This window comes from Sesamum indicum, linkage group LG6 (genome assembly GCF_000512975.1).
Source record: "Sesamum indicum cultivar Zhongzhi No. 13 linkage group LG6, S_indicum_v1.0, whole genome shotgun sequence".
Lineage (NCBI taxonomy): Eukaryota > Viridiplantae > Streptophyta > Magnoliopsida > Lamiales > Pedaliaceae > Sesamum > Sesamum indicum.
The window spans coordinates 3,762,030-3,785,372 of record NC_026150.1 but is presented as its reverse complement, the minus strand read 5'-3'; the positions used below and the strand labels follow the sequence as shown (position 1 = coordinate 3,785,372).

At 30.7% G+C, this 23,343-nt stretch overlaps 1 protein-coding gene across 1 annotated transcript in view; it reads right to left on the bottom strand.

The window, feature by feature from the left end:
* LOC105163682 (gamma-cadinene synthase-like) overlaps positions 1-23,343 on the bottom strand; it is a 39,554-nt gene that overhangs the window by 4,148 nt on the left and 12,063 nt on the right. Inside the window, exon 4 of the mRNA XM_020694474.1 lies at positions 14,452-14,670. Within this exon, the coding sequence (XP_020550133.1) occupies positions 14,452-14,670 (219 nt within the window). The remainder of the gene's footprint in view (positions 1-14,451; positions 14,671-23,343) is intronic.

Sequence of the window (23,343 nt, the reverse complement as noted above, 5' to 3'; positions counted from 1 at the left end):
CTTATCTATTACACTTTAACCATGATTGATAATATTGATTTGTTATGATTTTTAAATTGTAGTGATTTATAATATAAGAAATAAATCAATTTTCTCATAGTGTTTAGGAAATAGTTGTCCAGGATCTCACTGCTGGCTTTACATAATAATCCCATTTGGGCCTTATGATTATTAGTCTGTCGGCAGTTGTATTTTCTTTCGCCATCAGCATGCTCCTTGGCCATTGCTGCTGCTTTCAATCGGTTCGGGATACTCTCACAGTGCCAGTTTTTATGTGTGTTGGTTCCTGTTTCAAAGGCAGCCACACATGTTGATAGATCTCAACATAAATCCGAGTCCCATGAAAAAAGAAACAAAATAGTGATTTGAGTCCGAATAAAATGAAGTCTTTAAGGTTGGGTGAATAGCAATCTATTTCTGGATATTGTAAATGAGTAAATTACCTCCTATGAAAAAAAGAAAAATTTAGTAAGTTTTGATAATGTTTTATGTAAATAATTATTTAATATAATGCATATAATTTTTTTATTAATTTCAATATCATTTTGTCTCCTTTCTTTTTAAGGTTAATCTATAATATTATTTTTTAACTAGTTTAAACTCCATAAACATGGAGAGAGAGAGAGAGAGAGAGAGAGAGAGAGAGAGAGAGAGAGAGAGAGATGTCAGTCGACAATTACAGAATTATCATAAAAGTCGACAACTATTGAATAATTCACAAGTGTACATGGTGCAAGTTGGGTTCATACTTCCTTTTCTGATTGCCGTTCTTGTATTATTTTAAGTTAATTAAGGACTCGAATTGCAAGTTGGGTTCATATTTCCTTTGAATTACACACTACCATATAATATAGTATTAGCGACAAAATATCAATTAATAATTTTAAAATTGTCACAAATTATCTAATTGTACGATTTCATATGAATTATAAATTTAAAAATAATTAGATAGTCATCATGAGTTTATACACAGTTGAATTTGAGTCTGACCAAGAACCAATCGGGACCACTTGAATAATGATATACGAATCTCGGTCTGTCCGCGATTCAACATAGTGTTGGGAACATCATATTTATATACGACCTTCAGGATATTACTCAACAACATAATTATTTTTTTCTTCTTATTTTACTTGCCATTTTCTGCATATATATATATATATTATAAGCAGATTATATATCTATATTGTCTTTTTCTAGAACTACATACATCACTATATATACTTAATTTATTGTGATAATTGAAATTAGAGAAGAATAATGAACATGATCTCCACCACATTAGTGGGTGATATGCATGCGGTCCAGTCCACAACTACCCTAAATCATGACAAAACAATATACTCAAAATTGATACCAAACACGTTCTTTGTATCCTATTAAAAAATATTATTTTTACTTTTGGTATCATAATTATCGCGAGTGTCATTTTTGATATCATAAAATACAAAAACACGTCTTTTTGGTCCCAAGTTAACGGCAAAGACCATGTGCCTCGCACGTGGATGTTAACGGCCATTACCTCCTATTCGCTGACGTGACTTTGACTTCAAATGCCTTATTTAATGATACCAAAATAATAAAAAAAAATGTGTTTTTTGTACCATTAAAAGAAAAAGAAATATTGTGACAAACTTTGACACAAACTATGAGATTTTTTTTTATTTTTCAAAAAAATAAAAATGTTAGAAAAATTTTATTTTAATATACATAATAAAATAGCTCTAAAATTATAATTATTTGTATTTCAAATAATTTTTAAGATATTTTTTTACTAATTTCAAAATTAAATTATTATTTAGTCTAAAAATATATTAACATTTGCTCAAAAACTATAAAAAGTAAAATTTATTTTTTGAGTAAAAGTATTAGATATATTTTCTTTTTATTAAATATAAATTAATTTTAAATTAATATTTATTTAAATTCGCGATAAATTGTAGCAACTATTAATTTTTTTAAGATTGAATTTTTATTTTGTTTGAAAATATTTTAATAAACTTTGACCATAAATTATAAGAAATAAAAAAATATTTTTAAAAAAGTAAAAAAAATAAAAAATTATTTTAATATAAATAATAAAATAGTTTATAATTAATAATTATTTATTTTAGATAAACTCTAGCATATTTCAATTATTTTAAAATTAAATAATTATTTTATCTAAAAATATTTTAATAAACTTTTACTGAAAAAAGTAAGAAATAATTTTTTATTTTTTTCTACAGTTTATAGAAAAATTTTAGGAGTAGAAAAAGTTGTACTCAAGGCATAGAGAGTTCATATTTATAGATTTATTTAGTTGTACGATTTCATATGAATCATAAATTTAAAAATAATCAGATGGTCATCATGAGTTTATACACAGTTTGATTTGAGTCTGACCAAATCAGTCGGGATGACTCGGATATACAAATCTTGGTTTGTCTGCAATCTTGATTTGACCGGCTCTCATTATCTCAATCAATATCATATAACCGTCGGCACAGGATATCATTCATATGTGATATTTCCACATTGGCCAAGTGTGTAGCAATCCTAGCACAGGGCATCACACCGAACCTAACACCCCCACACTACCCCAGTGTATAGCCGTCAGCACAGGATATTTTTCGCTACCCGAAATATCCCGGTACCCTTCGCTTTATGATACCTAGCTATATCTTCATCTTTCTCGTATCATATATCACAACACCATGACTGTGCACAGCTCGTCATCAATCATATCACATCTTCGTCAACCATTGAATATGCCCAAGTTAGGTATGCCATCCTTTCATCTTAATACATCATTCATGTTTTAATAACTCCATAATTAATCAACTCCATTTGACACTCATCTCAATGTATCATCTGCACATTGACAACTTCATAATTTGACTCCAGTTAATCATAAAATAGAAATGTGTCACAATCATTTATAACAACTTCATCATTCATTTATATTCAACAACAAAATTGAAGTATCTTACAATTAATCATCATCATATATATATATATATTTATATATATAGTATATTCAACCATAGTCACAACCAATAACGACCATTTCACAAGATAACCATATAATTCAACTAAACACACGATAAATTCGCGAGCTGGTGAACACCCAAATATGAGCTCGAGCTCGAGATCGATAGGAGCTCAAGCTCGAGCTGGCTCGACTCGAGCTCGAATTTTCGAGCTTGAGTCGAGCTCAAAGTCAAGCCGGCTCGCCGAGCTCGCGATCCGACTCGACTCATCTACCACCCCTACTCCCACACAGAATTTGAATTTATAAACTCTTGATCGTGGATGTCAGCCTTATCAATTAAGATAGAGTTGATTAACGCCAGTCAAATTTTTATTCACTAAAATCTTTTGATTTGACTCGTATTAATTTTATTAAATGACACTCCTATAACGCAGGTATTAATTTTATCGTTTTAATTTCTTTTAATGGATCTCATCTTTTAATTTCTTTTCTCGTTGTAATTGTCCTTTTGGAGGAAATTCAAAGGTGCAAAGTAATTAATCAATCACACACCGATTTCTGCAAAATACTTATCTGCAAGTCAATGTTTAGACGGCAGAGAATTTTTGAAACATAGGGAAAAGTACAATTAATCCCTTTGTGATATCGAAAATGAGCAAATTATCCCCTTATGAAAAAATAAATAGTGATTTATCTTCTTGTATTTTTTACAATACAACAATGTTACCTCCCCATAATTTTTAAATGAAGCAATTTACCTCCCTGTATAAGGAGATAAATTGCTATATTTTTTTATAGGGGATAATATGCTCATTTTCAATAACACATGGGCTAAATTGCTATTCATCCTTAAAACATATAAAGTCAGGAAAATAAAACTATATGTACGGTCCTTAATTTGTTGCTACCCTTTATATAGAATAATAAATACAATTAAGTCATTACTTATGTACTATAGCTATGTCCTACGCATAAAATACACATTGATCTTACCCATATTATATCCCACATACTTGAGCCAGCTGGTTTAAATCTTATCCATTAAGTTTTGTGTCTTTTTCTTTTTTAAAATAAAAATTTTCATATTTTAATTTACATCAAAATCAAACAAGGAAATTTCTTAAAATGAAGAAGCAATATTACAGTTGATTGATTTATCCAAATCTTACAAATTCAATTACTTTTTAAGATAGTAAACTTTTCTTTAGTGTATAGGCGAAAAATTTATTTAAATGGATATGAGTTCCGATTTAGGCCTAGTGTAAAATTATTGAATTTAGATACGAATATTTATTATTATAAAGGACTTGGCTCTGAATATATATTGTCCGTGGATAACAGGCCGACTCGATAGAACTGATTGGCTTGGGATATACATACAAATCAGATGATTATGGGATCCAGAAGGAGAGCAAAAGTTTGGGGTTGCCAAATATTTTTCAAGATATTGCTACTACTATTTCATTAAATATTTAAGGAAAAAGGCCATATAGTAATTAAATAATTAGAATATTATTTTTTTAAATTTGTAATACTAAAAATAAAATCTGGTAACCAATGAGTTAAAAATGTAAAGGTCCTAAAAGCCATGTGCATTTTTTGTTAAAATATATAATAAAAAAATGTCATGGAATTAAAAGTGCTACTCTTTATAAGTTACGGAACAAAAAATAAGAATTTCATAATTCAGTGAAACCAAGAGGAAAGATCGTGAATTATGGGATAGAAAATATTATTTCCCCTCAAAATCTCTACGTACAAATAATTAATATGTCAAAAAAGTAACTGTTCTAAAGCTTCTTCGAGGTCTTGCATTTCATAAAAGCGGGAGGATGCTGGCAGGGATGCATTGTCAATAGGAAGAATAACCCTAATTTTAAACGATCGCGTCAATGCACATTCATTTTACTGGTGAGAAGGGTAAATTTCGATGGAAAAAAGGATTAATTAAATTGCAAAAATTAGACAGAAATAAATAATGAAAATAGCAAATAATCTAAATTATAGAACCAAAAAATACATTTAAGACCTTCACCGTATATATAAGATGTTTAGTAACAATTGTGCAGAAATTGTAGCCTGTCATATAATTAAATAGAGACATGTAGCAACTTTTATTTGTCATAGTAATGATAAGTACTTACCACAATTTAATAGGAACAAGAAACAATTTTGTTCAACTCATGTTAGATTGTGACAATTGGAATATTTTCGCAGTCCTTTAACTTATGGAAACAATTATTATGAAAAATAAATGAAAACTCTGTCAGATTAAATGTACACTAATTGTCTCTAAATATGTGATAAATTAACTGTTAAACTCCCACTTAAGTTGTTAATTTAATGTTTAATGATTTTTTGGGAGGCAAATCTTAAGCCTGGGATATTTGCTTCGAGTAACATTTGATTCGATCAAATCTGATTTAAACAAATATTTTTTTTAATGGATATAGCTCGTGGACCTTCAAATGTACGCATTTGTCGTTCCATAAACCATATTCAGCTCTTTATTGTAAACCCTATCAATTTCTTTCACCTCCTCATTGAAACCAACATTTTATTAAGGGATAATTATATTTTCACCTCCTGACATATGGTTTATATATTCATAGAAATTATCGTTACTTTTTAACAAATTATATATACATCCACAAGAATATCAATATTGTTTATACAACTCATCTATATTTTTTATAAAATTACATATACACCCCTAAATTCATCAACATCATTACACAAACTAACCTATTTTTTGAATGTGTAGGTAGTTCACTAGTTACTAAATAGTTTATGTAAATAGATCATAAATTAAAAAGAGAATGTAATCATCCCTTCGATTATTAATGAAGAAGTTGACCCGATTTGGTAAGAAAACAGGGGAAGAAAAGTTCACATGCAAAAGTTGTCACTATTAATTGTACATGTAGTGAAAAATAATTTTACTCTGTCAGAAAAATGAACTTTTCAACTTTTAATTGTTATAATTATTTTATAAAAATTATCATTAGTAAGAATTTGCCAGAAAAAAGTTGTGCATAATTTATCATTAAAAATACTTAACAATACATTGTATAATGACGACCTAATGACATGATATGCGATACAAGGAAACATGTTCCTGATGATCGTGCGACACATTAACAACAACAAAGCACGCGAGCTAAAGACTAAAAGCAAACAACAACTGCAAATCGAAACCCGTTATTGTTCAATCATGGAGGACAAGGAACACAAAACAACATGATCCATAGCAACGAACTAACTGAGCTGTGGATATATATCTATATAATCAGATGACCATTGGATCCACAAAGAGAGCAACAATTTCTGGTGCTAAATATTTTTGAGGATTTGTATACCCATCTCGACCGTTCTTGTAAGTGACTTCTGCTACGCGTGCATGGTTCAGAAGCTCCTCCATCATATTATTAGATGTTGTGGAAGTTTTAGTTGACCATTCCGTATTTAAGTCCTTCCACGCATCCTCAAATAGTTCGTTGAACTTGTCCACAGTTTGTTTTTTTGATACACCATATTGCTTCGCATAACAATCCACTGCAGTCAGCATTGTTCCGCCCTTTCCCTCACGCTTTTTGTCCGAATGAAAAAAACATAAAAAAACCAAGACATGACTGTATACATAATCATTGGCAACATATAAATGAAATGACAATCTTGGGACACAAAAGTTGTCGATTATTGTTACTAGTAATCAATGTTTTTGTTGTCACTCTAAAACCTATCATTGATGATTAATATCACCATCTTTTTCATATGTGTCTTAGTCAAAATTATACTTGCAGTCCCATATATAAAATAGGGTTCATCAACACTTCTAGTCCTATGCTCTTTGGGATTGTCAAAATAGTTAAAAAATTGAAAAAACTTGACACATTTAATTATACGCTTTTACTACAAGAAAATGCCTCAATAGAAATGAAAAAAATAACAACGAATCACTTCAAATTTGTTTTAAATATGTAAATTAGCAAAGAAAATTTCACATGCTAATTAGCTCAATGCTGATTTTAGTAACAAATTCTTTTGTAGTTATTGAGCTATTTTTTTTGTAGTGTTTATAGGGTCTTTAAAAATGGTTATAAAATGAAAAAACTCGGCACAATATAACATGTCCAAATTTCCATAAAAAAAAGATGGAAAGGACATTTGCAATGTGTGTGTTCGTTAACTTGGCTTCTTGCACAACTAATGGACAAGTATATTGTACATGTTCTTGCTGTTTATTTTTTTATGAAAACTTGGACAAGGAACTAAATGTGTTGAGTTTTCCGAACTTTGGGACCATTTTGAATATCCCATAATATATAGGACTAAATGTGTTGAGTTTTTCTAACTTTTTTACCATATTAAAAGTTCCATAAAGTAAAAGAATAAAAATGTTGAACTCGTATTCTATGGAAGAAAAAGTGTAATTTCATCTAATTTTTATGATATCAAGACTGTAATAATTATTGTTGTTATGAAATGAAAAATTCTTGTCAAACAAATTTTGTAGTGTATATATCATTAAATGGAGTTAGAGGATCTTACTTCATCACTGCCCACGTCATCTGCGTATCGACAAACCCTGGTGGAAGCTATAAGACCTTTAGGTTCAGTCATCAGCCAATCAATGGTTTCTTTGGAGGCAAATTTTATTCCTGGGATAATCGCCAAGAGTATGGCATAGATGCAGCTCGTGACCACTGTATTGACAATGTACTCTTCATATGTAGGCATCTGTCCTCCCATGAACCATTGCATATGTTGGTTGTAGGCCTTAGCGACTTGTTTCAGCTTCAAATGAACAACATTTTTAATTGATATCGAAAGTTAATTAGAATTAATTAAAAAAGAGTGGAGAAGAAAAATTAATATGTGCTCAATAAGATTAATGATGATGGATTAATAGTAAGAGTTTGTCCTTACTGTTTCTTTGGCATAAGGCACTGCAAACAATTTATCTTGTTTGGTTGCTTCAACTTCGTAGTCCTCGTATAGATTTAGAATAAATCTATAAATAATTTTCATGTAATCTGGGAGTCGATCGATTTCATTGATATCCCACCTGCAAAAATCAGGTTATTTTTTTAATAAAATTAGTATCCACGAGATGAAATTATTAATGTTAACTATTTTTATTGTCGATCACGAATCAGTAAATTATTAATTCTATAAATAAATGCATTATACCTTTCCAAGATCTCAGTGAATAGGTCAGCTTCTTCAAGTGTGGCATAATTATCATATGTATCGTCCATTACTGTAAGCATTGGCAATATTTTTCCAATTGTTGTTCTTACATAAGAGTATTGAGGTTCAAAATGGAATGCCATACCCCAAAAATAGCTTTCCACGAGTCTGTCTCTCACATACGGTAGTTTTAATATCAAATCGAGTTCTTTCCACCACCTTTACAATGTAAAATAAAATACAAATTACGAAATATGATCATTTATCTAATCACTGTTGAATAATACAAGGATGTAATAATAAGTGCATTACGTACCTGGAAAGGTCATGGAGTTCTTTCTTGTACAAATTTTGCAAATAATTGAAATCCAACTTGGCTAATTTTAGAAGTATTTTATTTTTCGATTTGTCCATCTCATAAAAGGAAATGTAATGACGGGCTTCAACTCTTGGAACGCCTCTATGAAGCGGCTGCTCTAGAGCTCTCTTCACTTGGCATTGAAGTACAGGCTCTAATTGTTGCACCATATGTTTTAGTTGATGGGTTGTAAAGGCCACCGCGTCTTCTAATACATCCTCGCCATGAATCCTCACGTTGGCCGCTTCATATAAGCTTAGCAGGCCCTTGGCATCACTACTGAGGGTTTCTTCAAATTTATTGCCTTCGCCCTTAAACTTGTTGAAAACGTCTATTTGATGATCAATTACATAATAACATGAGGATTGTATTAAGTCATTTTCATCTCTCTGTCAATTAAGATGATCGAAATGAATAAAAGCTAGCTTGCTAAAAGAGATCTTCTCACATTGTGTCGCAGATGTGCATTTATAAGTTCAATGTTCGTAACTCCTTGTATATATGCAGCGTGTATAAGTTTTCTTGTAAATAAAATAAATAACGTTATTTTTGTAAACATAGTCTGTACATGTTAAATGGAATAAAAGATGCGACATAAAAAGTTTCTTTAAAACATGGTACAATGTACGCCTTTTTACTGAATATATATACGTGTATAACGATAAAATGTGTCACAAAAGATTGATCAGATAAAATTAGTCACGTATTGCAATTGAAGAGAGAACTATAGACGAAGAACGTACCACAAGAAACAGAATAGCGATGTTGTCTAAGTAGACGAAATTGAAGTGCAGTAGTGAACAGATCATAGTGATGTTGGTCCTTATCTTCAAACTGAGATTGGAAAATTTCTCGAAGTTGATTCTCAATCTGTTGCCCAAAGTGATATCCCACTCCCAAACGCTCAATTGTGTCGATTAATACCAGTTTGTCAGCTTTACTTCCTTCAGCCAGCAGCATGTTCCTTGCTTCTTCCTTCAATTCTTTAATTGCTTCAGCATGCTTTTCTTGTACCTGTGAAGCCATTCATCACTTATCAACACATGAGATACATAAACTATCATAAAAAATTATCTAACTACACTTCGGAAGTTGGCTGTAAAAATATCTATTGCGTTTTATCATCTGCAAAAACTTTTCAAATAGAAACTCAATGTTACCCATATTGTTCAGGAAACGATATATATGTTGTGTATAGCCCACAAATGCACATGTACGGCATCTCAAAACGACGATGCAAAACAACGTTAAACCAGAAAGGGAGCTGGAGGAAACCTTATTGTCCAAAGAAAATGAAGTGAAGGTATCGCCCCATATGCTCGGGGAGTAACTGGTGATGGGTGGACGGACATCCTTGGGGAGACTGGGAAGTGTGTGATCAATAACGTCGGTAGCTGCAGCCATTTTTGTGGCTAATAAACCAGACACTATCTCTCAATCTCTAATGTAATGATCTCTATTTGTATATTTCTTGACATGTGTACACATGAATGACTAGTTCACTTATTTATAGACGCATACTCTGGCATAGCAGATTCCGAGTTCTTTTCCTGTGATCAAGTTTAGAATAAAACTGCAAAAAAATATAATGATAAAAAAGATATCAAATAACAGTTTAAAATTGTTTCAAAAACTAAATATTGAGTGACAACAATTGTGATCTTTTCAATCAGAAAATTGTAATTTTACTTCTGTAATTTAGGGAGATTGATTATAATATTTTAGTCCTGCAATTTTAAAATTTTGATAATTTTAGTTTTTTTGACTAAAAATTTGCATGTGACTTGCACCAAGATTCAATTAAATTAAAATTTTAATCCTATAAATCCATTTGTGCAGGACCAAAAATGACAAACTCCTAAATTACAGGACTAAAATTACCAATGCCTTCCAAGTTATAGGTCTAATTGCAATTTAATTCGGTCATATGCAAGTTACATGCAATTTTTCGATCAAATTGACCAGAAAGAGGTCTAAAATTTAAAGTTACAAGACTAATTTGAGAAAATTGATTCGTATTGAAAAAAATATGCCACTCCTCAATAGTTACAGAACTATAATTACATTTTTTCATTTTGTCATTATATAATTATATACGAGTGATAATTATTGACACACCAGTATTCACATGTATATTAGAAAAAAATTTACTAGTTATGAACTAAAAGTAGTTGTAAATAACTATTTTTTCATCATGGTAAAAAATAACAAATGCAAAAACTCAGTTTACACACCATAAAAAATATTTTTGGTATGGCTAAAATGTTTTAGCCATACTCGACTAACAACCGTTACAAAGTCATAGTCAACTATTTCTTTTAGTGATAATGACAATTTAATACACAATACTTTATCCATAAATCTTTGCTAATTACATTTTTTGCAAAATAATAATCATTATTAAAACTTTAAAATTCATTATTATGAAATTATCATCAAATCTTTTCTTGTAGTGATAATTTTAATTGAATATTGCACATCTCACTACTATAATATACAAAGTGACAAGGAAATTAAGATTCATAAGATAAAGACGAAATTTAGTGTCGATTTGTGCCAAAAGTGTCGGCCCATACGATAAAGACGAAATTGATAAAAGAGAATGTTCATATTTCAATCAATAATGGCGTGCTTGGATAAATTTCGCAAGTCAAGAGACATTCAAAATTAGAGTCAATAACATTCAACCTCTGGAAGAAGTATTAGCATTGAAAGTTTGATGCAAATTAAATGAGGGATAATGAGTCAATAACATTCAACCCAGAGGGCTTGGTGATATTACCCGTAATTTTTATAGTATGAAAAATTAATTTTTTATTCCTGAAATTTGTTTATATATAGTCAATAAATTATTCTATTAGTTAAAATTTACTAACTTTGTTGATAATAGCAAAGAAGTTGAATGAAAATTCATAATTATCCATGATTGACTTATTACTCACTTATTGTAGGTCAAACAAATCTTTTCTTACCAAAATAACTTTAAAATGGTAAAGATATATCTTATCACATGTATTATCGTGCGAAGATAAATAATGGTAGTTTAGGTAAAAAAAAAATTATTTGACTTGCAATAAATCAGTAATTCAATCATCTTATTTGTAAATATCAACAAATTCAGTAAACCCAACAAAAAAAGATAGGATTTGTAACGGCTTTTTTGAAACGGCCATCTCACATGGCCTTTTTAACGACTTTGTAATGGAGTAGACTTGCTGACGTCATTGAGAGGATAATGAAAATGAATATTTTTAACGGCCAAAAATCGTTACAAAAACCATTATAAATTTTGTATGTGCCTAAAACCGTTATAATTTATAGGCCGTTACTATTTTACTACGACTTTTGTAACGATTATCTATTTTTGTAACGAATATTTTTGTCAAATAATCATCTGATCATCCCCTATACTTTTTAAAATGAAGCCATTTACCTCCCTTTGTGTGCTTGCAAATTTAGTATTTGAGGTCAAGCTCGAGCTCAAGTTGGCACCATTTGAGTTCAAAAAACTCAAGCCCAATACGGAAAACTATTGAGTAATCAGGAAAAAGACATTCTGATAGAAGATACCAAAAAATAGTCTAACTTTTGTGGCTTTCATATTTTATTATTATATAAAATTACAATATGAGGTATCAATAAATAATTGTAATAAATGATAAATTTTGAAAAAAACTTGATATAATATTGAAAAAGTAGTTGAATGTATAAAAAAATTTATAAAAATAAAAATATCATAAAATCGTTTGAAAATTGATTCCTTCAATTTTTAAAATGGTCCATTGAAAATAGGTCATTGCAAATAAGGTTTCTCAGGTTTTCCTGAAAATATGTTGTTATGACGTATTTTGATTTCATTTGCAAAAATTTTGCGAAGGAATTTATTGGTGCTTCTGGGCAACCTTGATAAAGGTTGTTCTGAAAATCCATCCTCAACAGGATGTTTCTTTTATAGTGTTTTGTAAGGTTTCAATGAATTTTAGTTGTCGTAATTTAGGCTATTTTGACCTTTTTGTCCTTTAACATTCTCAGTAGTATTTTGGTCGTATGTATTTTTTATCGTTGTTATTTTAGTCTTTTTTCTTGCCAGAGCTCTTCTGACTAGGAAATACATGTGTCTCTCACGTGGTATTTGAAAATATAGGCTTTCGTTCCTGTACGTTAGCCCATTTCCGCCATCATTTTTATTCTTTAATATTTCAGCATACCATTTTGGTCATACATCTTTTTAATTTTTGCGATTACAGTTCTTTTTTTATTGGAGTTCACTACTCTCGCCAGTGCAAATGAACTCTAGCTAACAAAAGGAATGAAATCACGAAAATTAAGGAAATATAGGGCCAAAATACTGTCATCGAAAGTTAAAGGACGAAAATGCTAAATAGCCTAAATTATGGATCCAAAATTACATTTAATCCATTTTATAATGTACATAAAATTCCCATCAAACTTTAGATTGATGAAAGGAACAAAAAAGAATGAAAGAGAAAATTTTAATAGAAAAAAGAAAGCACAAGTAGAATATTTTATAATAAGACACATTACACATTGAATACAACGAAACATTTTGTTGATGAATCGTACAATACCTTAACCACGATATAGCTTGCTAGCTAGAGACGCGATACAAATAACAACCGAAAATTCAAACCCATTATTGTTGATTCCCGGAGGACGCAGAACACAAACAACCTAATCCTTAGCAACGAACTAAATGATGAGTTGCAGATACATATATCCATTTAATCAAATGACAATGGGATCCATAAAAACAATAGCAATTTCTCTTGCTAAATTTCGAGGATCTGGATACGCATCTCGCCCGTTCTTGTAATGGACCTCGCCTGCACGTGCATAGTTAAGAAGTTGCTCCATCATGTCCTTAGATACTGTGGAAATTTCAGTTGACCACTCTGTATTGAAATCCTTCCACGAATTCTCAAATAGTTCCTTGAACTTGTCCACAGTTTCTTCTTTTGATACACCATATTGCTTCCTATAGCAATCCACTGCCGTCGGTATATTTCCACGTCGCCCGTTCTTTGTCAAAAAAAAAACCAAAAAATTGATTATATCATAGGCAATATAGTCATTGGTAACATAAAAATGAAATGGCACTACACCCAAAGTTATCAAGTTATTACCCGTAATTAATATTTTGTCTATCACTCTGTACGTATATAATCTTTTATACGCAATTCTTGTGGTACAAACCAAAAGTTCTTGTAATTCATTAATTTTTTTAGTGTATAATATGGATTTAGAGCTACTTACTTCGTCACTGCCGATATCATCTGCATGTCGACAAGTCCTGGTGGATGCTATAAGAGCTTTATTAGGTTTACTTATCAGCCAATCAATGGATTCTTTGGAGGCAGATTTTAATCCTGGGATACCCACAGTGAGGAAGACATAGATGCAGCTCGTGACGACAGTATTAACAATATACTCTTCGTATGTAGGCATCTGTCCTCCCAAGAACCACTGCGTATGTCTGTTGTAGGCCTTAGCAATTTGTTTCACCTTCATACTAACAACATGTTTAATTACATCGTAAGGTAATAAAAAGCAATTAAGAAAGAGAGGACAAGACAAATAAATATACGCTCAATAAGATAAATTAGGATGGATCGGTAACAGTTTGTCCATACTGCTTCTATGGCGTAAGGCACTGCAAATAATTTTCCTTGTTTGGCTGCTTCAACTTCGTAGTCCTCGTATAGATTTATAATAAACTTATATATAATTTTCATATAATCTGGAAGTCGATCAAGTTCATTGATATCCCACCTGCAAGAATCACATTAATTTTTACTCAAATTCATCTTTAATTACAAGATGAAAGTATTACTATTAGTATTATTTTTTCAATCAAGTACAAGTAAATGATTCTAATGATTATATTAAATAAGTATATATATTATACTTTTCCAAGATCTCGGTGAAAAGGTCAGCTTCTTCAACTGTAGCATAGTTATCATATGTATCATCCATTATTGTAAGCATCGCCACACTTTTAGTAATTGCTATTCGGGCATAAGAGTGTTGAGGCTGGAAATGGAAAGTCGTGCCCCAGAAAAAGCCCTCCACCAGTCTGTCTCTCGCATAAGGTAGTTTTGACACCAAATCTAGCTCGTTCCACCACCTTTAAAATGTAAAAAGAAAAGACAAGTCAATATATTGATTTACCCTAGCTATTACCGTTCAATAATACATGGATGTAATAATAAGTGTATTGCGCACCTGGAAAGATCATGGAGTTCTTTCTTATATATATTTTGCAAATAATTGAAATCCAGCTTGGCTAGTTTTAGAAGTATTTCATTCTTCGATTGGTTCCTCTCATAAAAGGAAATGTAATGGCGGGCTTCCAATCTTGGAATGCCTCTAAAACCGGTTGCTCTAGAGCTCTCTTCACTTGGCATTGAAGTTGGGGCTCTAATTCTTGCACCATACGATTTAGGTGATGGGTTGTGAAGGCGACTGCATCTTCTAATATGTCTTCGCCATGAATCCTCACGTTGGACGCTTCGTACAAACTTAACAGGCCCTTAGCATCACTAGTGAGGGTTTCTTCAAATTTGCCGCCGTAGTCCTTAAACTTGTTGAAAACATCTGGTTGACGATCAAATACGTCACATTAAAATCGTATAAGTTGTTTCATTTCTCATAAAATTAGTATGGCCTAAATGAACAAAAGCCTGCTAGAAAAAGCCCTTGTCACGATGTGTCACTTCATAACTGCATTTCAAAACTTGATGTACTTAGCCGCTTTAAAGTTTCTTTCGAGCATGGTATTAATGTGTTAACCCCTATGTTAACTTCAAATCGATGCATCAGATAATATCATTATATATATAATATATTGTGTGCGTATAATAATAAGACGAGTAAAAAAAGATTGATTCGATATAAATAACCACATATACATTGCAAATGAAGTGAGAAAAGGAACGTACCGCAAGAGACAGAATAGCGATGTTGCCTTAGCAGACGAAATTGAAGCGCAGTAGCGAACAAGTCATAGTTGTCTTGGTCCTTATCTTGAGACTGGAAAAAGAAGATTTCTCGAAGTTGATCTTCAATCTCTTGCTCAAAATGATATCCCACTCCTAAACGCTCAAGTGTGTCAATTAATATTAGTTTCTCAATTGTTGTACTTCCTTTCGTCATCAGCATGCTTCTTGCTTGTTGCTTTAGTTCTTGAATTGCTTCAGCATACTTTTTTTGTACCTACAAAAAAGCCAATCATCGTTTACCAACACATGGGATGCATAAAGTTTCATAAAAAAATTATCTAATTCAAGAAAATCATGCTATAAAATCGACATGTTAAATGCATGGATCGATTGCATTTAATTTTACCCTGTACAATAGACCCCCTAAACAAATAGAACACAAACCTTATCGTCCAAAGAAAACGAAGTGAAGGCATCACCCCACATGATATATCAACGGAGCAGATTTGTAACATTATTTTATTTTATCTGAAACCAAAAATTGGTTGTCATAAGTTATCTAAAATATAATAATTATATCATACATTTAATTTGTATGTAACGTTCATTTTTTTATATTAAATTATTTCTTGTATGTTAATTAATTCTTTTGATCAATTAGTCCTACTAATCCGCTCCGTTGATAAATCAAAATGGTGTTTTTCCTTAATTATGATACTATATAAATTAATATATTTATTTTTTGAACTCAAGTTTAAGTTTTTTTCTGTAATTTTTCTTCACAAATGAAGATGGTTATTATTTAATTATATGTATGAATAAAACTTATTTTTATTTTAATAATATTTCTTTCTATATCTTCTTCTAATTGTAAGTTTCTACAATTTTTTTAATATTAATGTATTATAATTTCTAAAGAAAATTTAATTTATTTTAAAAAAATTCAAATAAATTTTGCAAAATTTAAAAATCTTGTCAAATATAATTTCAATTATAATTAGATTAAATTTGTGCATACCACGAGTCACACGCTAACTAGTGTATATATATATAGTACAACAAATATATATATATATGTTAGGATCAATATTTTCAAAATCATATAATGTAATAATAAATAGGGAATATAATTTAAAGATGTTAAATGAATTTAAAACTATTAACACTGTCTGATGTTTACCTACCAATTAAGAAAACTATTAATATTGTCACATTAATATCTACGTACCAATTAAAATATTTTTTACAATTAGGGAATATAATTTAAAGAGGCTAAATGAATTTAAAACTATTAACGTTGTCTAATGTTTACCTACCAATTAAGAAAAAACTATTAATATTGTCACATTAATATCTACCTACCAATTAAATATTTTTTACAATTAAAAATTTGGGGGTGCAATATGGGTGGAAATTCATTTCCAACCCAACCACCACCTAATTGTGGGTAGCATTGAGTTTAATATTTTTTAATATGAGTCCAATAAATTATGGATCCTAAATGAAATTTTTATGTTAATTATTTATAGGGATGCCAAATAGATGGGTTGGGTCGGTTTTGGGTTGTGTCCAAATGAGTTGGGTTTAAAATGGACTGGATCCCAAATAAAATTAAATATACAGTTGAGTCCGATTAGTATAAATCATTTTATTATTTTGAATTTAAAGATTTTAAAATTTCACACAAAGAAAAAACAGAACAATATTTAAAATTATTGAAAAAGGTCATTACTACTTGTAATGTAATACAACTAGTTGCAACATTTGTCCTCTATATTTGTGTGGCAATTATATATGTTCGGGCAGAAGTTTTCCTCCGGCAGTTTAATCCACAAACTGACAGAGGTTGCAATAAGCAACATAACATAATCAGATGATTATGGGATCCACAAAGAGAGCAACAACTTGAGGTGCCATATATTTTTCAGGATTTGTTATCCCATCTTGGCAATTCTCGTAAGTCACTTCTGATATGCGAGCATAGTTTAGAAGCTGCTCAGCCACAATATCCCTGCCTAGTATGGAAGTTTCAGTTATCCATTCTGTATTCAAATCTTTCCACGCATCTTCAACTAGTTCCACAAACTTATCCAGAGCCTCTTCTTTTGATACGCCATATTGTTTCGTATAGCAACGGACTGCTATTGGCAAATTTCCTCCCTTGCTTTCACGCTTGTGTACCAAGATGTTAAATTACAAAGTGCATATATACAAAATGTTAGTATACAAATTAGATGATCAGTAGTTCTTCAGTTCTTACTTCATAACTTCCCAAGTCGTTCAAATATCGGCCAATCTTAGCAGCAGCTGCAACAATCTTAGGTTCACCCATTAGCCAATCGATGGTCTCTTTCGAGGCAGATTTCGCGGCCATGGTGGAAGAGAGAACCACATAGACGCAACTTGTGACCATCATGTTAGCAACGTACTCTTCAAATGTAGGTATCTGTACTTGTCCCATAGCCCACTTCAGCACCTTGTCGTAAGCCTTACAAAGTTGTTTCATCTTCACATTGTAAAGGAAATTTAATTACATCAAAGAAGTTAGTGGATATTAATGAGAAACAACGGACCAGATATAAGTTCAAATGTAAAATTATCAATAAAAGCAAGGATAAGACAATATAACGAGTGAGAGGTACTGAGACTAGATCAGAGTTTGGGTCTTACTGTTTCTTTGGCATAACAAACTGCATATGATTTTCCTTGCTTTGATGCTTCGACTTCGTAGTCGTCATATATACTTAGAAGAAACTTGTAGACAATTTTCATGTAATCTGGTAGTTGATAGAGTTTAGAATAACACTACAAAAAAATAGGGAATTTTTTTTTTTTTTGGTACATTAACTTTATTCGCGATTAATTTTAGTATACTAACTTTCTTTGTTTTCACATTTTGACCAATAATTTATAAAAATGGGCCAATTAAGTACGGTGGCGAACGGAAATTGGATTTTTTTGTCGAAAATAACAGTGCCGTAATTTGGGGATTTTTAGTCCCACGTGGCACTATAGTATTACATGGTACTTGAGGTGGCATTTTTTGGAGGGAAAAACTAATTACCAACTAATAAAAAGAAAAAAATAACATTTCTTCCCCATTTTGCTTCCATCTCATCCCATTTTCAAAACATGTCTACCATCTCAAGACCGATTTTGTGCTACTGTGAAAAGAGATCTATGGTGAGGACTTCATGAACTAATGAGAACCCAAATAGAAGATTCCATTCTTATGAAGATTACAAGGTTATTCTCTCAATTTTCTCCTTGAAATTTCTATTTTTTTGTTTGGTCGATTTTTCTGCATTTTTGTATTGGTTTTTCTTGATTTTTTGCTTTTTTCCCCCATTTTTCTCAGTTAAATATTTCTCACTTTCTGCAATTTTTTGCCCATTTTTTTCAGTTAAATGTTCTCATTTTTCTACAAACTTTGCCCATTTTTCTCAATTAAATATTCTCATTTTTCTAGGAATTAGAATAACACAAAAGCAATAATTTTGGAAATAATGAAACAAATAGAATCTTACACTTCTTGTTCTCCTATGCAACATAGGTTTTATTTATAGTCAGGTCAAAAAGTACGGTAATTAGGGATGAAAACTAACCGTAATCGGGGGAGGATCGCCATTGAGGGATGGGTCTCTCATCACCACCATTTTAGCAGCAAAAAGTTTTAGGTTTGATGTTCTTCACACAATAACATGGTAAAATCGTAAAACAGGGGAGAGAAATTAGGGCTGAACAATTTAGGGGAGTTTTGCTTCTGCTTGTTCATTTGGCTGAGAAGTGTCACGTGCAAAACACGTGACTTACATTTTTACCAGCTGTACACGTCATTGTCTACGTGGAAATACACGTGGCTATACTGGCCATTTTTTCACCATGGCCTTTCGAAGTCAGCAATTTTCGGTGGAAATATTCAAATTAGCCGGAAAATGACAATAAATCCTAATTCGTACTTAATTGACCCATTTCTGCAAATTATTGGTCAAAATGTGATAATAACGAAAATTATTGTACTAAAATTAATCGCGGACAAAGTTAATGGACCAAAATAAAAATTTCCCAAAAAAATACCATGTTGATAAAAAAAGATATCAAATAACAGTTTTAAAAAGTGTTTCAAAAACTAAATATTGAGTGACAATAATTATGATCTTGTCAATGAGAAAATTATAATTTTAGTCCTGTAATTCAGGAAGATTGATCTTGTACGAGTGGAGCTTCATAATATTTTAGTCCTGTAACTTTAAAATTTTGACAATTTTAGTCCTTTTAGCTAAAATTTTGCATGTGACTTGCACAAGATTCAATTAAATTAAAAAATTTAATCCTATATATCAATTTGTGCAGGACAAAAATGACAAACTCCTAAATTGCAGGACTAAAACTGCCAATCCCTTCTAAATTATAGGCCTACTTGCAATTTAATTTGGTCATATGCAAGTTACATGCAATTCTTAGATCAATGACCGAAATAGGTCTAAAATGATCTAAAATTTAAAGTCACAAGACTAATTTGAGAAAAATTGATTTGTACTGGAAAAAAGATGCCACTCCTGAATAGTTACAGGACTAGAATTATATTTTTTCATCTTGTCATTATATAATTATATACTAGTGATAATTATTGACACACCAATACTCAAAAGTATATTAGAAAAAAATTTACTATTACCTACACTTTCATTAGCTATGAACTAAAAGTAGTGGTGAATAACTATTTTTCACCAATGCAAAAACTCAGTTTACCCACCATGAAAAATATTTTTGGTATGGCTAAAATGTTTTAGCCATACTCGGTTAACAACCACAAAGTCATAGTCAATAGTTTTTTAATACGACTATATATGTTCAACTATGACAAATTTATTATTGTTAAATGATATATTTTTTTTAGTGATACTGATTATTTAATACACAATACTTTATGGCAAAATATCACTTTTGGTCCCACTATATAGGGCCCTTCTCACTTGCAGTCCCACGCTTTACGTGTTCAACACATTTAGTCCCAAAATCCTAGTTTTTTAACAGAAATGGTCCTAATCCATCAACAACTAATGGAAACGGCACGTGATAGTCAACTAGCAGCTAGCGAAAAAAATAGAAGACCATGCTTGTATTTAGTTTTTGGAGTGAAAAAAAGGCGCCAAAAAAATATTATTTTGCTATTTATATATGTAAATAACCCACAAAAATCACACAATATTTTTATCTTTTTTTCATCACTTAATCAATAGGCTAAAAGATGTCACAAACCTCTCAAAATACTTATTGTGTGATGTTTTAAGGAACAAAATATTGCAAGGTATTGTAAGACTTTTGGGGGATGTTTTGGCACATTTTGGGTTTGTAAAGTAGTAGTATTTGACAGATTTTAAGCATGCAAAGTTGCACTTCACAGCACATTTCATTAATAATCAAAGTCAGTGGATTTCTGTATATTTTCTGTTTTTTGCAATTTAGTGCTTTTGTGCAATTTTAGTTTTTGTTTTTATTGCTTTCAACATTTATGCTTACACATTTAAAAACAACATAAACTATAATTACTTGCAAAAAAAGCATATCCATTAGTCCTTTTATACATAATTCATCATTACTAAAATGTCATCTAGTAATACATAAGATCATCCTTTTACACATAATTCACCATTACAATAGCTTCAATATTTGAAGTATTTTGAGATGTTTGTGACATCTTTTGGCCTATTGTTCTCAAGATTAAGTGATAAAAATGTTGTGTGGTGTTTGTGGGTTATTTACGTATATAAATAGCAAAAAAATATTATTTTGGCGCATTTTTTTCCCTCCAAAAACTGAACACAAGCCTGGTCTTTTTTTTTTCGCCAACTGCCAGTTGACTAACGGCACGTGACAACTCACATGCCATTTTCATTAGTTGTTAACGAAACAGGACTATTTCTGTTAAAAAAATAGGGTCGCGGGACTAAAGGTGTTGAACACGTAAAGCTTGGGACTGCAAGTAAGAAGGACCCGATCTATTGGGACCAAAAGTGATATTTTGACCCAGTTACCAAGTCACGTGCCGTTTCCGTTAGTTGTTAATAGAATAGGACCATTTCTGTTAAAAAACTAGAATTTTTTTGGGACTAAATGTGTTAAACACGTAAAGCGTGGGACTGCAAGTGAGAATGACCCTATTTAGTGGGATCAAAAGTGATATTTTGCCATACTTTATCTATAATTTTTGCTAATTACATTTTTTTGCAAAATAATAATAATTATTAAAACATTAAAATTCATTATTATAAATTATCATCAAATCTTTTCTTGTAGTGATAATTTTAATTGAATATTGCACATCTCACTACTATAATATACAAAGTGACAAGGAAATTAAGATTCATAAGATAAAGACGAAATTTAGTGTCGATTTGCGCCAAAAGTGTCGGCCCATATGATAAAGACGAAATTGGTAAAAGAAAATGTTCATATTTCAATCAATAATGGCGTGCTTGGATAAATTTCGCAAGTCAAGAGAAATTCAAAATTAGAGTCAATAACATTCAACCTCTGGAAGAAGTATTAGCATTGAAAGTTTGATGCAAATTAAATGAGGGATAATTATTACACCCTCCCGAGAGGGCTTGGTGATATTACCCGTAATTTTTTATAGTATGAAAAAATAATTTTGTATTCCCGAAATTTGTTTATATATAGTAAATAAATAATTCTATTAGTCAAAATTTACTAACTTTGTTAATATTAGCAAAGAAGTTGAATGAAAATTTATAATTATTCATAACTGACTTATTACTCACTTATTATAGGTCAAACAAATCTTTTCTTACCAAAATAACTTTAAAATAGTAAAGATATATCTTATTATATGTATTATCGTATGAAGATAAATAATGGTAGGTTGGTTAGAAAAAATTATTTGACTTGCAATAAGTCAGTAATTCAATCATCTTATTTGTAAATATCAGCAAATTCAGTTAACATAACAAAAAAAAAAAAAATAGGATTTGTAACGGCTTTTTTGAAACGGCCATTCATATGGCCTTTCTAACGGCTTTGTAATGGAGTAGACTTGCTGACGTCCTTGAGAGGATAAGGAAAATGAATTTTTTTGTAACGGCAAAAAATCGTTACAAAAACCATTATAAATTTTGTATGTGCCTAAAACCATTATAATTTATAGACCGTTACAACTTTACTATGATTTTTGTAACGAATATTTTTGTCAAATAATCATCCGATTATCCCCTATACTTTGTAAAACAAAGCCATTTACCTCCCTTTGTATGCTTGCAAATTTAATATTTGAGCTCAAGCTCGAGCTCAAGTTAGCACCATTTGAGTACAAAAAACTCAAGCCCAATACGAAAAACTATAAAATTGAGTAATCAGGAAAAAACATTCTGATAGAAGATACCAAACAATAGTCGAACTTTTATGGCTTTCATATTTAATTATAATATAAAATTACAATATAAGATATCAATAAATAATTGTAATATATGATAAATTTTGAAAAAAATTTGTTATAATATTGAATATGTAGTTAAATATATAAAAAAATTTATAAAAATAAAAATATCATAAAATCGTTTGAAAATTGATTCCTTAAATTTTTTAAAATTGTCCATTGAAAATTGGCCATTGCAAATAAGGTTTCTCAGGTTTTCCTGAAAATCTGTTGTTACGACGTATTTTGATTTCGTTTCCAAAAATTTTGCTTTTATGTCCAAAAATATTGCGAACGAATTTATTGGTGCTTCTCGGCAACCTTGATAAAAGTTGTTCTGAAAATCCATCCTTAACAGGATGTTTCTTTTGTAGTGTTTGGTAAGGTTTCAATGCATTTTCGTTGTCGTAATTTAGGCTATTTT